The following is a 14,111-nucleotide window of genomic DNA, read 5'->3' on the forward strand; positions in this document are numbered from 1 at the left end:
AAGCACGTTTTATTAAAGTAATGTTGATATCATACATATTTTTAGTTGGTTTATTTTTAATCTTAGGAATAATCTTTCTCACAAAAGTGTTGTTTTTTTGTTGGTAGAGTATTATTATTATTTATAGGGCAATTTGAAAAGTGTATCAATAATTTATTCTGCTACATTTACAAAATACGTGTTAAAAATGTCATCTGGCACATCTATGTTCCTGATATTTTTTCTACGTTTATTCGTATTTCTGTTACATTTAACAAAATTCTAGTAAGATGTAGATTATTATTGTTACTTGCGATGTAATTTGTGTAACATTTATTCTCTTTTTGTGTTAGTAATTACTTTTCTAAAATTTTGAAATAACTTTTTAGCTGTAATAAGTCGCAGTGAATCTCTCATTTGTTTCAATTGCGACGCAAACCATTTTAGTTTAACATTCTTCTTGATAATTTTCTTACTTTTCAAAGGGAAAATATTATTAAGATTGTAAACAAAAAATTTTAGAAATTTGTCATACTTTTCTTCGACACTGATATTTTTTGTGTCAGTAAAGAGCTAATTGGCAACTTCAAGTGCATTGTAAAGATCATAAAATCACTGAAAATGCATTCGTATAGTTGTAATTTGTATTGGTTTTGATGTAATATCAATTTTGTTTAAGAATATGACTACTTTTTTATGACCTGATAACTTCGGATCTATAACATTAATGAAAAAATTGTCATTAAAATTTATTATAATGTTATCGAAGCAACTGTAATTTTTTTAGTCGCTTTGATATGTGCATTAAATCCGAAAGAGTGGATTAGATTCTTGAATATATCGTTTGCATTATTCGAATTGAAATATATATTAAATAATAAAATAATATTAAAAAAATAAAATGGTGGTCTGTAACCGTAATTATGAGTAAATTAAGCAATGGCACGTCCACAGCGAACAATTCTCAATTATTTTCTAAGGACATATTAATAATACGTAACTTTATGTTCAACACATAATAAACCATTTCAACCAAAAATAGCTGTACCTCCATAAATGGAGTGTTGTCTATAAAAATGAGATACAATGTTATAGTTATTATCGTATTATTATTGAAGGATCTTGTGTTTGATTTACTTATGACAGTATTTTTTTCATGCCATTTGAACGTTAGGTCTTTCCATAAAATCATTGAGGCAAAAACATCCAATTGTAAAAAATCGATAGTTTTTTTTAATTGAGTTTCAAATTTGTACATTCGCACGTCGGCTTGAACAAGTTGGTGAACACTAACCTACTCGCAGCATGAAGTTGTTGTACGAGTTCTCGTTAATGTTGAGTAGGCGATCCCTCATTGCGAAAACAAACTCCACCAGTGTGCTCAGGTGAATCCCCGCGGTGGTCTCATCGTCGTCCAAAATTCGCAAATCTGGCATTAAGCCAACAGCAGCCATGTAGGTGGAGCCCACCGTCTTGATCTTATCAATGGCTTTGAACCGCTCTTCGCCCAGCAAGTCGTCAAAGTCGGCTATAATCTCATTGAGGAGTCTTAAACATTCAACACCCTGATTGTTCCCGTCTAATTCGGTGTAGAACTCGTGATAATTAGTGATGGAAGCAAAAACAACACCCACTCTTGAATAACTCTGATGGTACAGTTCCTGTGATAGAGTATTCTGTAAGAGAACGCTCTTCTATGTTACCCCTTTTGTGCAGACAACATCAAGAAAAAACAAATCGCACGAAACAGAAATGTTGCCAGCACGTAAAAACCCATCCACTCACCATATTATTCCTGAACTGGTTATCCAGGAAGTGCGTCGCGACGTGCGCCGGCAGTAAATTGAACAGAATCCGCTTGTTCGAGTGCTGGAGTGCGTCCATCTCGCGCTTCTCCTCGTTGGCCTGGACCTGCCACAGGAAGTCCAGACGGGCCGTCCATTCCACCTGACGGCCGTGCAGGAGCACGGCCAGGACGAACATAAGCACCTGGACGACGCTCAGAACATCGGCCGGGATGATTAATCCCACCTGACTGCAAACGCCCCCTGTGTAAAAATTCTCCCGAGTTCCTGTAACTTACTTCACTCGCTTGTCGTAACAGGTGAACAGGCGGGTGTGTGACAGCGTTATCAGCAAAATGTACACCGTTGACATGATCACGAGCAGAACGGCTTTCAATAAAATGGGAAGTCGGAGGAATATTGCAACGGCCAAGTACCCCAAAGCGCACGATAACACGATGTACTGGGGCAGGGGACAGGCGCGGTGGTCCGCCTCCTTGAAACCGCCGTCCAGAGTCACGTTCGCTGTCGTAGGCACACATTTCGACTCGTCGGGTGGACGACAAGTAAACTAAAAAGCCGGCGTGAAGGGGAGTTAAGTTCGCAACAAGGACCAAGTTTGAAAAGTTGCAAAGTCAAATTGTAAAAGTTATGACCAGGGCCGTCTCAAGCCGGGGTGCCCGCCCCTATCAGTTTTTTAAAAAATTACAACTTTTGTTTTTAGTTGTTTTTATTCTATTATTAAATTACAAAACAGTATTAAAAATAACAAAACTTAAATAAAATTAAAAAATTACTTTAACACGTCAACTGACCAGGAGAGGGTCCAGTCAGTGGCTCGCAATGTAATTAATAATTTATTTGTTCGTCCGGATTGGAGGACACACGATTTTTTAACCTGATTCTTATGTAAAATTTTCTGCTGACTACGAATCCAAACTTATTTTTTCGACTTGAAATTGCCTTTATTATGAAAAAACGTTTCTGTGGAAATTTTTGAAAAACTCAAATTTGGTCAAATTTTGTGTTTACATCGTCACATCTTCCTTCTGGATAAAGCTAGAAACTTTATTTTTTTGCAAAGGATTGCTCAGTGAATGTAGTTTTTAATGTATATACACAAGTTACCGTTTCGATAAAAGAAAATTGGGAAAATTGCAGTTTTTTTGTAACGTGTCTAATTTGTGAAGTGAAATTTTCGAGATGCGAGCAATTTTTTTATTTTAAAAGACTGACCTATACGTCCTATACGTCATAATCGAGAAGAAATGAAGCTAACAGATTAAATATGTTTTTAGTGCAAGAATCATTTCGATATCTTTAACACTCACATATTTATTGCAACTTAAATTTACTGCGAAATGCGCTTAAGTAGCATTGCCTTTGTACTCGTAGTGTTGGCCAATTTTCTCAGTTTTCTTTTCTCAAAACTAAAAGTTGTGTATTTACGTTAAAAACTACATTCATTGAGCAATCTCTTGTAAAAAATAAAGTTTCTAGCTTTATCCAGAAGGAAGATATGAGGATGTAAATTAAATATTTGACCAATTTTAAGTTTTTTAAGAATTTTTACAAAAACGTCTTTTTCATTATGAAGGCAAGAATAAGTCTTTAATAAACGAGTCCCCTTTAAGGTAAAAGGTTTTAAGGTAAGGTAAGCTAAGTGCGAGCGCACAATAGAAAGATCGTGGAAATCATACGCTAGAACCGCAAGTTTGTTTAAAGATTTTTACCAGGTAACGATTGACAATTTCAATTTAAAACAAAAGCAGCTTTATTCCCAAGAGTCCACTACAGGTGCAAATGTAATTTATTTTCTCTTTAACACACAATGTTGATGGAAAATAATGTTCAAAGTACACCAATTTTTTTTCAGTTTTTTTAAAATTTTTCTGAATTAAATAAAGTACTTACAGCATTTTAAAATACTTTTGCATCTACAACCCGAGTAAAAGAATGTATTCTGTAAATAACTTTCAAAAACGTTACCAAAAACGGCTGCAAAACACCGAGGAAAATGGCTGAAATTCGACGCTTATCAACCAAATACTGAATGATATAAAAAATTCGTACGAGAACTGCCCTCCATCTCTTTTTTTACGGTTAATTAAAACTTGATTAACACAATGTAGGTTTTTTTTCTATATTTTGTTTCAAATATAGAGATTGCTTTACCCTTTTAAAATCTGTTTGACTTTTTTCAGGCCTTTCTATATTTCTAGACAAATGTCTCCAATCGTTATTTCCCCGTAAGTCATTAAACGCATTTACAGAATTTTTGAATAAAGCAATAGAAACAAAATACAGAATCATTGGCCTTTAAATAAACTAACCAATCATGTGTAAGCTTTTCACTATTTGTAAAACTTTTTTGAAAATAATTAACTGAAAAACAACGTAAAATTTGTAACTAATTTGTAATTTCAATTTCAATTATAGATAATATTAGGCCATAAAGCAGGATCCTTTAAGTCAGTTTCAAAATCTGAAGCTTCCGTTGTTGATGTTACTTGTAAATCTGGGTCTGTTATTATATCTACATAATCATAGGAACTTATTCAAAAAGTCTTCTTGGTCAACATTTTCATTGTAACGGAAGTGGTACTTTTATTGCTTCAACAGTTTTTTCGATTTAGATATTATCATTAAAAGTTCCTAATGGAACTAACGGATTTTTTTTATAGCAGCAGTAAATATTTTGAGATTTTCTTTTTTTTCCAATTTGCGTTTGCGATATTAGAAGCCAGAAAGTCGCTTTTGTCCGTCAGACAACTGTGCAAATAAATAAACAATAATAGCAATAAGTGCAACGTGAAAAAACATAGCTTATAAGAATATTTTAATTTTTGATTATTAATATTTTATGATTAATTTTAATTTAAGCTTTCTTGATAAAAATTTTAATGCACTTTATCGTAAAAACAACCAAGAAAAATAAGCTGTATTTAATAATTTGAAGATATTTTAAATAACAAAAAAAAACTTATATTGCAAACGATAGAGTTTCTAACACGCTTCAATTTGATGCTTTAATGTTGTCTCAAATTTTCATGGTATGGGCGAGAAATGCAAAAAATTACATTATTTTTTTTTGTTTTCAAACTATTGCAATCGTTTTCTCATAATAAAATTCCTCCTATTTTTAAAGTGAGAATTTTTGGAGTAGTAAAAAACTTGAGGCGTTTTGCGCAATTGAACTTTTAATTTGGTTAAGATCATACGGTGGGATCAGACAAATGTTTTATCTTACTCACCTTTGAGAAAACAGAGCTCGTGTCTTGCTTGGTTCACAAAAATTTGTACTGTCATTACTTGTCAGACAAAAAATAATAATTTGTCAGTTAAAAAATGCCCTTTCCAATACTCCGTTGAAGAAAAACTCAAAATGATCTACATAATAAGTATACCAAGTAGTATTAATAGTTATTTATTTAATGAGTTTGAGTGTAAATCGGACGCTTTATTTCACGAGTGGATTTTTAAACCACGAGTGAAAACGAGTGGTTTATCATCCACGAGGCGAAATAAATGAACCGATTTACACAAAAACGAGTTGAATACAACATTTTATTCTTCGAAATAGACTCAGCACGGCTTAAAATTGCTTTAAATTTGTTAAAAATAATCTGACGTTTCGTACTGAGAAATGCCAAACAGTTGTCAAAACTTCCTTACACAGGAGAAAAACCGTAAATTTTGACAGTGTCGAAGAATAAAAAAATATATATCACAAATTTATTGATACATTCAACATTTTTTACTTCAAAGAATCAAATATAAACACTAAAATTGTATCTTATTAGTTATTACCTTTTGTTTTTACGAAATCAACAATCACTAGGTACCACTACCTAGTTGACTACTATCAAATGTTACTAAAGTAAAGACTTTTATTTTCAAGGAATTGCAGAAATTAAGAAAACTGAGAGTTTTTATCACAAAATTTAAAATGCCACACAATATTTTTCTTGGTAGAAAAACATAATAAAAACAAATAACAAAATGTAAAAAATCATATTTTCTTATTTGTTTATTAAATAGAATTAGATATTTTTTATTATATTATTTATTTTTCTTCAGTCACACTCTTTATTTTTATTTTTTATTATTTCTTATTTATTGTCTGGACCAAAACCTTGATCAGCTTTGCTGCCTTTTGGTCCAATTTGTGGTAAGAATAACGGTATAAAATTTTAATTTAGTTATCGAATATCGTTTTTTTCTTGTTGTAACTAATTATATTGTAACTATTTTACTGCCATGAATAAATTATTATTATTATATTTAATAATTCATATTGACGCCCGGGTGTCGTGTACCCCTTGTACCCCCGCTTAAGACGGCCTTGGCTATGACTTCCCAAAACGCGATCCAACTTGAAAACCTTATTCAAACCTAAGGTTTATGAACTTACCACATTAACTTGAGCTACCGTGTATATTAAAACTATGGTAAAAACGGTGATGGCCAGTCTTAGGACGAAGCTGTGCGAGATGTCCCACAGAATCCAGCGCAGGCGGACGGCAAGTAGCAGCATAAGAACGACCGAAATCCACACAAACGCCGTGAGGAAAAGCAAGAGCAGGATGATGGTTCGCGGCAGCACCGTCACTTGGAGCACTCCAAGAAGGACCAACAGAACCAAAGCGCACACAAGCGACGAGCTATAGCCCACATCCAAATCATCGTGATACTAAAACAAAGACGCCACCTCTCAGTTGCTTTGGCGCCTCTAACTCGATTAAAACTTAAACTGACCTGGTTTTCCTTGCTGCTGTCTTTAAAGCACAGCGTAAATAAGTTAACATGGGTTGACTTTTCCCTGTCAACACTCCTCGCATCAATCGCTTGCGCCAAGTACTTATTAACCCTGTTCGAGGGCTGGTGGTAGACGCTGGAGTGCCTCTTTTTAAACGGCCTTTTGAATTTTTCCGTCACTTTATTCTAAAAAAACGAGAAATTAAATCCTGGCTTTCGCACCGGTGGAGCCGATGTTAATGAAGCTGCAAGCTCTAATGTTGGTTGCGTGTTGTGTAAGTGGAAATAAAGTCTAAGAAGCGGATTCGCGATACTGTGGGTGTCTGTTAGTTGTTGTGGCAAACCTTAGGTCTAGTGTATTGTTATTAACACGTCAACTAAACACAGTTGTTTCTTGAAAAGGCAGGCTCCGGAAGTGGAGGAACACAAAATCCAAAAACATCAAGAGGTTAGTTTCAGATGAAAGAGTTAGTTCACACAGAGGCGCACACCCCGAGACTTATAACAAGTCCACCAGAAGAGTTTCAAATTATTATTATTCCCAATTCAGAATTATTATACAGGGTGTCTTAGCGATGCAAAAAGTCCATTATTGACCTTTAAGTGTTAGGAAATTAACCTTTTTTTTTGGAAAGCTGTGAAACCCCTGACTTACTTAAAATTATTTTCAAGTATACCGGGTGTTTTCGAAATTAGATACAACACAAACTTATGCTTTTTTAAATGGAATAACCCATTTTTTTTCCTTTATTGGATGTTTTTAAGCTAAATTATTATTAGTTATTTGATTTGTTTTTGAAATAACTTGATTTTTTTGACAAAAACACGTTTTAAAAAAAATATTACACAAAACTAAGAATCTCAAAAAAATAGAATTTTAAAGAAGAAAGTTCAAGCTTAACTTCTTTTATTAAATTTTTATATGATTTTCCCAAACCGCAAGAACCCTTCAAGCAAATCACTCAGGCAAGCTTATTGTGTGATTTATTGCAGACAGGCTGTAGTCTTTCAGACGAACCGATCAGTATCGTAAATATTTTCGGGTCATTGTTAAAACATTTTATCGTGAAAGTTGCTTATCTCAAACCACATTATCTGTTGTAAAACTTTATGGTGTACAAAGAAATAAATTGTCTCTTTAAAAATATTAACAGTTAAGTGCCTTTTGCTGCCCAAAAGATATTTAGCGTTAAACATTAAAAAAAACTATTGTATTAGTAGTCGAAAAGTAAAATTTTTAGCTAAAATAATAACTTTAATGTTACCTTCAGGCCATGAATCGTCATTTATTACAGTTAAATAACTAAAATTTCAATATTTATCGCGAATTTTCAAATTTGCCGTAAATATTGTGTTCTATAATGCGCCCTAAATAGGGTGTTCCATTTCAGTTTTTCAAGTTATTTAACTTTTAACAAACTTCTTAATTTTTCTGTTTCTAATTTTTCTAAGTTTGAACTTTTCTCTTTAAAGTGGTGAAAGTCCTATTTTACTACGATTCTCTGTTTTTGCGGAATAAATTTTCAAATAAAACGTCTTTGAAAAAAAATCTAATTATTTCAAAAACTAAGAAGAATTGACCAATACAAGTTTAGATTAAAATCATCAGTATTAAAAGTTACGCCCAAAAATGCAATAAAATTTAGGGTAACTCCTAATATAGCTAAAGCTTTATATAGCTTTAAAATAAGTGAATAATTCTTTTTGCATTTGATAGCCAAAGGATCTTCTCAAATCTTCAAAATTGTCAAATGTCAAATTGCAAGGCAACTATGATTTTTTGAAAATGATTAAAAATTAGTTTTTTCAAATGGGATGACCCTGTTTTTTCAACGGCAATCAAAAAAACATCAATTTTTATGCAAGCTTTTATTAACATCTTCTACATCTATCTCTTACAGTTTATGAAATAATCGCAAAAATCAAAATTTTAGCTCATTATTTTAATTTTTAATCAAGTAATCTTTAAAAAGGTACGATAAAATTGTGCTATTAGTTAAAAGAAATGGTCGATTTGTTCACCATTTTCATTCAAAAAGTTCAAAATTCGATGGCAGACCTACTGAGTTACTTTACATAATTCACTAAGTTATAATAAACCATAATTAAATATTATTGTTTTTCTGCTTATTCGATTATGAACCAGCTAAAAATTAAAAAAAAATTGAAGTTTAACGATTGTTGACAATGTTGCATAGTCTACTTGATTACCTATGAGAATTACGAACTAAAATTCGTTTTTTCTGATTTTTTTCAAATACATAAGAGGTATAGGACGCATTGATAAAAGTCACCATAAATATCGATGTTCTTTCGACTGCCGTTAAGAAAATAAGGTCATTTCATTTGAAAAAACTGAGCTATAGCAGTTTTTTGATAACCATTTTGAAAAAATCACACTAGCCATGAATTTTGACAGGTGATAATTTTGAAAATTCGCAAAGACTCTTGAAGCCTTCGGTTATCGAATGCAAAAAAAAATATTCTCTTATCGCAAAGGATTCAAGAGCTGTGATATCTTAGATTAACCCTTGCAAATAAACTTGAATAAAGAAAAAATAAAAAAAATAAATTTTACTCTGCTTGAGAAGGTGGATTTAAATATGAAATAAAAATGTGTTACTACTATTTAAAATTTCAAACTTCGCGCCAATTTCTCGCAGTTCCGGAAATTCATCTATTTTCAAAATAATTTACTTGAAGTCAGAATGGTCTATTTGGATAGTATACGAAATTTTTGAACGCTAGCTATATTAGAAGTTAAAAATTTTCTAATATAGGCCCTAAAAAAATCACCCTGTATATACCGCAATATTTTAGAAACATACGGAAAAACGCAGTTATAATGTAAAAAAAAAGTCAATATCTTTAATAGTAAATAAGTTATGGAGCTTTTTCGGATCGTTGGAACAGCCTGTATGCTGACTTTAAAAATAATATGAGACTAACTTTTTTAGTGGTGTTATTTTCCATGCAATAAGACGAAGTAATAAATTATAATGCCAAATAAATTACAGTATTGTAGAAAAATAATTAGTTTCAGGTGTTCCTTTAATGGCATTCAAATTAACAGTTCTTTCTGTTTTCTCAACTCGTTGAAGCATCTCAGGCAGTTACATGCCAGAAACTAAAACTTTACAGAATTTTACAAAAATTAAAAGTATTTTCCGGCATTTGTGTCCATAACGAAGAAAATATTTTGGAACGAAAAGACATAACTCATCAAGATCTTAAAGCTACATGAACATCAAAAATCGTCAAAATTGAATTATTTTATGTTGGATAATATGTTTAAAATAAATTCATTAAAACAGTCGATTAAGTGTTAAAAAGAGTTATGAATGTTAAACAGCAAAAGGAAAAAAAACTTATAATTGGGTTTAAAAAAATCAAGGTTTTTGGTCTCGGCGTGTGCGCAAGAAGATTTTTGTAACACTGTATTTATGAAAATGTTGAGAAAACGCAAAGCCAGTGAGTGTAACTCACATTGGTCTCTGTATCTGGGGAGCGTGTTTGTTCTGTGGAGGGTGAGATTTCGGCATGGAGCACCCTCTGCAGTTCTAGCACCTATAAGCCACATTAGACCAACTAAAGACTACGGCTACACGTTAGGCACATAGAAACCGAACAATTAGACACTTTAAAACACTGAACGTAACAACACAAAGCGGCCCAAAACGCTGTCTTGGGCCGCCTAACGTCTGGAAAACAAACGACAAATTCTCCAATCAAGCACTGAGAACAAATGGAGGTGATGATTGAGAAGCTGAGTGAAAAATGGTGCAATGCAGCTACAGAACTCACTTTGCTGCTAGTTTCAGCAGGGTGCTGGGACGACTCACACGCCGAAGGGTCCGCATGGAGCACCCGCTGCAGATCTAGCACCTATAAGCCACAGAGTGACACCAAAGAGACAAAACATTCAGCTACAAAACTCGAAATAAATTGTTCTTCTGATCGGGTTAGGTTTGATGCGATGTGTTACAAGGGACGATGACAGGCAGTAAGTATGAACACTTACCACTAGTATAGTCTTGGCTACTCACATTACGTTCTAAGAAGTTAAGTGTTTGTGAAGAGATACAACACTTACCGCATCCTAAAATGCAAACAACACCGTCATGCGGTATTACAACATACAGCAATCCTGTATTTTACAATAAACGGGAAGCATTAGTGAGATGCTCGCGGGGCAACATTAACATTCAACATTACGACGGTTTGTCATTTGCGAGCAAGTGCTTAAACAGAAGCGCGACAAATCGGCTTAAATTTGCAGGGACGGGCTGAAAGCTCCGACGATTTTGTTGCAAAATAGACGATATTAAAGTTTCCACTAGGCTACGTGCTGCGGAACGTTTATTAAAAAATTGCAACGCTTTTATTTTATCGAATATTCCAGCAACAACGTTGCACTTTTTTAACAAAAATAGTTAGCGGTCGCAGGCTTTCATAAAATTAAGATACGGAACAGTATTTCATTAAATGCGTTTCTTATTGATTGCTTTAATAATGCGTCTTTAAAAAATGGTAGAAATCAATCATTGTCACTAATGGCATTCGACGTAAAAAATGGACTGTGACAAGAAAACGGGATAAAAGAACCCCGAAAATTTAATAAAGGAAACATTTTCCGACTCTACTAAAAATGTGCTATGTATTTTAGGAAACAAGTCCATTAATTGTATATTATTATACGAGTTCTATTGTGGCACGAATGGTTTTAGAGCACGACGAAGGAGTGCATCAATAGAATGAGTGCCACAATTAAGTCTTATAAAACGCGTGTAATATACTTTCTATCTTTGTTGTTTGATTTTTTTAGTTTAATTTATCAAAATCTGTTCAAACTATTTCCTCTTAATTTGTTAATTACTCGGGCTTGTTCAATTAACGACTTACAGTGATGAGTTGATGACTGATGACACCCAGCTCAGTACTACCAATACAACTATTTATTTTTTTGTATTTTATATATAATTATATTTTTATTTTATATACAGAGTCGCTAAAAAGTATGGATACAGTTAAATATTTTCAGAACGGTTTAACAGAAAACCTTGAAATTTGGGGAACAGTTCAAAGTGTTTAAATTCTATCATGTGAGGGCTTTTTCAAATTTTTATCGTCATTTATTTTGAAAATTCAAGGCTAACTTATTTTTTTTTAAATGGCACGAAGGGTCAAATTTAATCATTTTTAAAAGAGCATTTTTTTCTAAATTTACTTTTATTAAAATGTAAAAAAATAAAAATTCAAAAATTTTCTGGAATAGTAAAACTAAGTTAGCTTTGAAAATAGTGTTAGCGATATCCGTCACTTGTATATTAGCCAAAAATTAAACTTGGGTGCAATGATTAGCTTAAGAATGGTGCATTTAAGTAAAACAGCAAAAAATTCTCATGTTGGTTTATCATGGCGACAGAAAGCCAAGAAGTTAGTGGAAATCAGTTTGAACATCGTTTGTAGCATAAAAATCAAGTATACCGTGTTTAAAATTTCTTAATTAAAACGTGTTCTTTTTCATTTAAAGTGTTATTTTACCAATTATTTTTGACTTTTACTTATTTTTTGGTTAATGAGCTAACGATAGATAAAGACAACATTTCCAAGACTAATAAAATTTTACATTTTTCAAAATTTTCGATTTTTTTTAAGTTTCGATTAAACTAGGGTTTGCATGTGTTATACCATAAAACACAGAAAAAATGCTTTTCTCAAAAATATTAAATTTGACCCTTGTTGCTATTTAAAAAAAAATCAAGTTAGCCTTGTATCTGAAGAACAAATGGAAATAGAAATTTAATAAACATCTGAAAAGATATAATTTATATACTCTTAAGCATAGACTAAATTTAAATAAGTTTTGATGAATAGTTTTTATAATATTTAACTGTATCCATACTTTTTAGCGACCCTGTATATAATATATATATATATATATATATATATATATATATATATTTTAAACTATTTTTGCAATTTGCCCCCTTTTTGTCGTTTTTAAACAAAAATTGTTATTTTAGTCGATTTAGGTATTTTTGTGACAGTTGGTGATATCAAAATTTTGAAAGTGAAAAATTGATTTAAAAATTTTGTTTTATCAAAGTTTTGACAAAAAACAAGAGTTTGGATGATAATGAAGATAATCTTGCATAAACACACCCCCTGAAATTTGTGAAATTCGCAAAAATACCGTCCCAAATTTGCCTCTTGCCAACCTAAAAATTTTCGTAAATAATGACTATAATGACATCGCACTTGAAGACGTTGCGTGCTTTAAGATGCCAATTAAAGCATCAAAATGGCGGCAAATTACAAAAATAACTATTTAAAAAAAAGCAAGACAGCACTAGAGTGGAAACTTGATTTTCGTATTTTCCATACTTTGTGAAGTTTGAGGAAGGGAGTGTTGGAACTTTAAGAAGAGAATAATTGGATTGTTAGAGGACGAGCTGAAAGGAAATGCCATTTATTTCTTATTGTGTCGCTGCGCAATTTCTGATCAGTCCAATGTATCTTAATTTTACAGCCCGCCATGTGATACAATTAGTGCCAGATGCAGAAGAGAACAAAGTAAAATTTCGTGCAAAAAAGCCGAAAAAACGTAGCTTTTTCGCTCTGAAAATCAACGATCCAAACTGAGCCGAACATTTCGTTCGCTTCAGCTTGGTACACACACAAATGGGAGATCCTGTGTCTGGAGATTTTGTAATGCATCGTGTTTAATTAATGCAAGGTATCCAGTGCGAGTGCTGTAACGGTTAGGAATACTTTGCATATGAAAGTGAAAACAACTGTGCAGAGGTGCTTTTAAAAAATTATTAATCAGTGCGTTGCATTTATGTCTAAGTTATTCCGGTTACGGGTTATGCCAGTCGAGTTTCTCCACGGACATTGCAAGAAAAATCAAGCCACAAATTAAAAAAACAATTCTTGCAACATCCGTTGTTACCGCTCCTGGAGCCGTCCGAGAACTCACCTTCCGGGCGTTGGTGGACTTGAGGTCGGGCTGGAGGGCCATGTTGGAGAAGGGCACTTCCATGGAGTACTTAATGGAGTGGAGGAGCTGGACCACGACGTTGGAGACGTTCTTGAAGCTGAGTTTGCGCCTCTGAGCCGCACCAAGGGCCGATCGGACCTGCAGCGTGTTGAACAAGAGTGGCTGGAAGAGATCCACCGGAAGGGCCGGGGAGGGCAGGTTAGTCACAAGGGTTAGATACAAGCCTGGTCTAACTACGTCGGATGTCCGGAAAGGGAGGGCTGAAGGGCCATGAATTTTATATCCGCGTAAAAGCGCGATAACCGGAAAACTCCGGCGACGAATGCCCGCTATGTGGATACTTCATGTTTCCGAAAGAAATTTTTAAAAACGAGGATTGAATTCCGAGCAAAAACGCAGTACTTAATAGCTTACCAGCTTCTTAAACACAAAGCAAATATTTATACGTACGTCAACAAATAGTGTTCTGAAGCGATCTCAAAAAAAAAACGAGATTGGGGAAAATAATTTATGTATGTAAAGGGTGAGGCATTTTGATTGTCCAAATACGGGAACTCCGAAATTAAGAAGTTAAGAGAAAAACGAAT

At 33.2% G+C, this 14,111-nt stretch overlaps 1 protein-coding gene across 9 annotated transcripts in view; it reads right to left on the reverse strand.

Annotated features, from left to right (window-relative positions):
* rut (rutabaga) overlaps window positions 1-14,111 on the reverse strand; it is a 92,521-nt gene that overhangs the window by 10,505 nt on the left and 67,905 nt on the right. For 4 of the 9 annotated variants that reach the window (XM_064355185.1, XM_064355184.1, XM_064355181.1 and 1 more), the window contains exons 8-15: window positions 13,504-13,686; window positions 10,326-10,406; window positions 10,008-10,088; window positions 6,522-6,707; window positions 6,178-6,456; window positions 2,063-2,334; window positions 1,765-2,014; window positions 1,274-1,655 (exon numbers count right to left, since the gene is read on the reverse strand). In XM_064355185.1, the coding sequence (XP_064211255.1) occupies window positions 1,274-1,655; window positions 1,765-2,014; window positions 2,063-2,334; window positions 6,178-6,456; window positions 6,522-6,707; window positions 10,008-10,088; window positions 10,326-10,406; window positions 13,504-13,686 (1,714 nt within the window). The remainder of the gene's footprint in view (window positions 1-1,273; window positions 1,656-1,764; window positions 2,015-2,062; window positions 2,335-6,177; window positions 6,457-6,521; window positions 6,708-10,007; window positions 10,089-10,325; window positions 10,407-13,503; window positions 13,687-14,111) is intronic. The other 5 variants (XM_064355182.1, XM_064355180.1, XM_015983299.2 and 2 more) reach the window with 5 other exon arrangements.

Source organism: Tribolium castaneum, chromosome 2, assembly GCF_031307605.1.
Source record: "Tribolium castaneum strain GA2 chromosome 2, icTriCast1.1, whole genome shotgun sequence".
Taxonomy (NCBI): Eukaryota; Metazoa; Arthropoda; class Insecta; order Coleoptera; family Tenebrionidae; genus Tribolium; species Tribolium castaneum.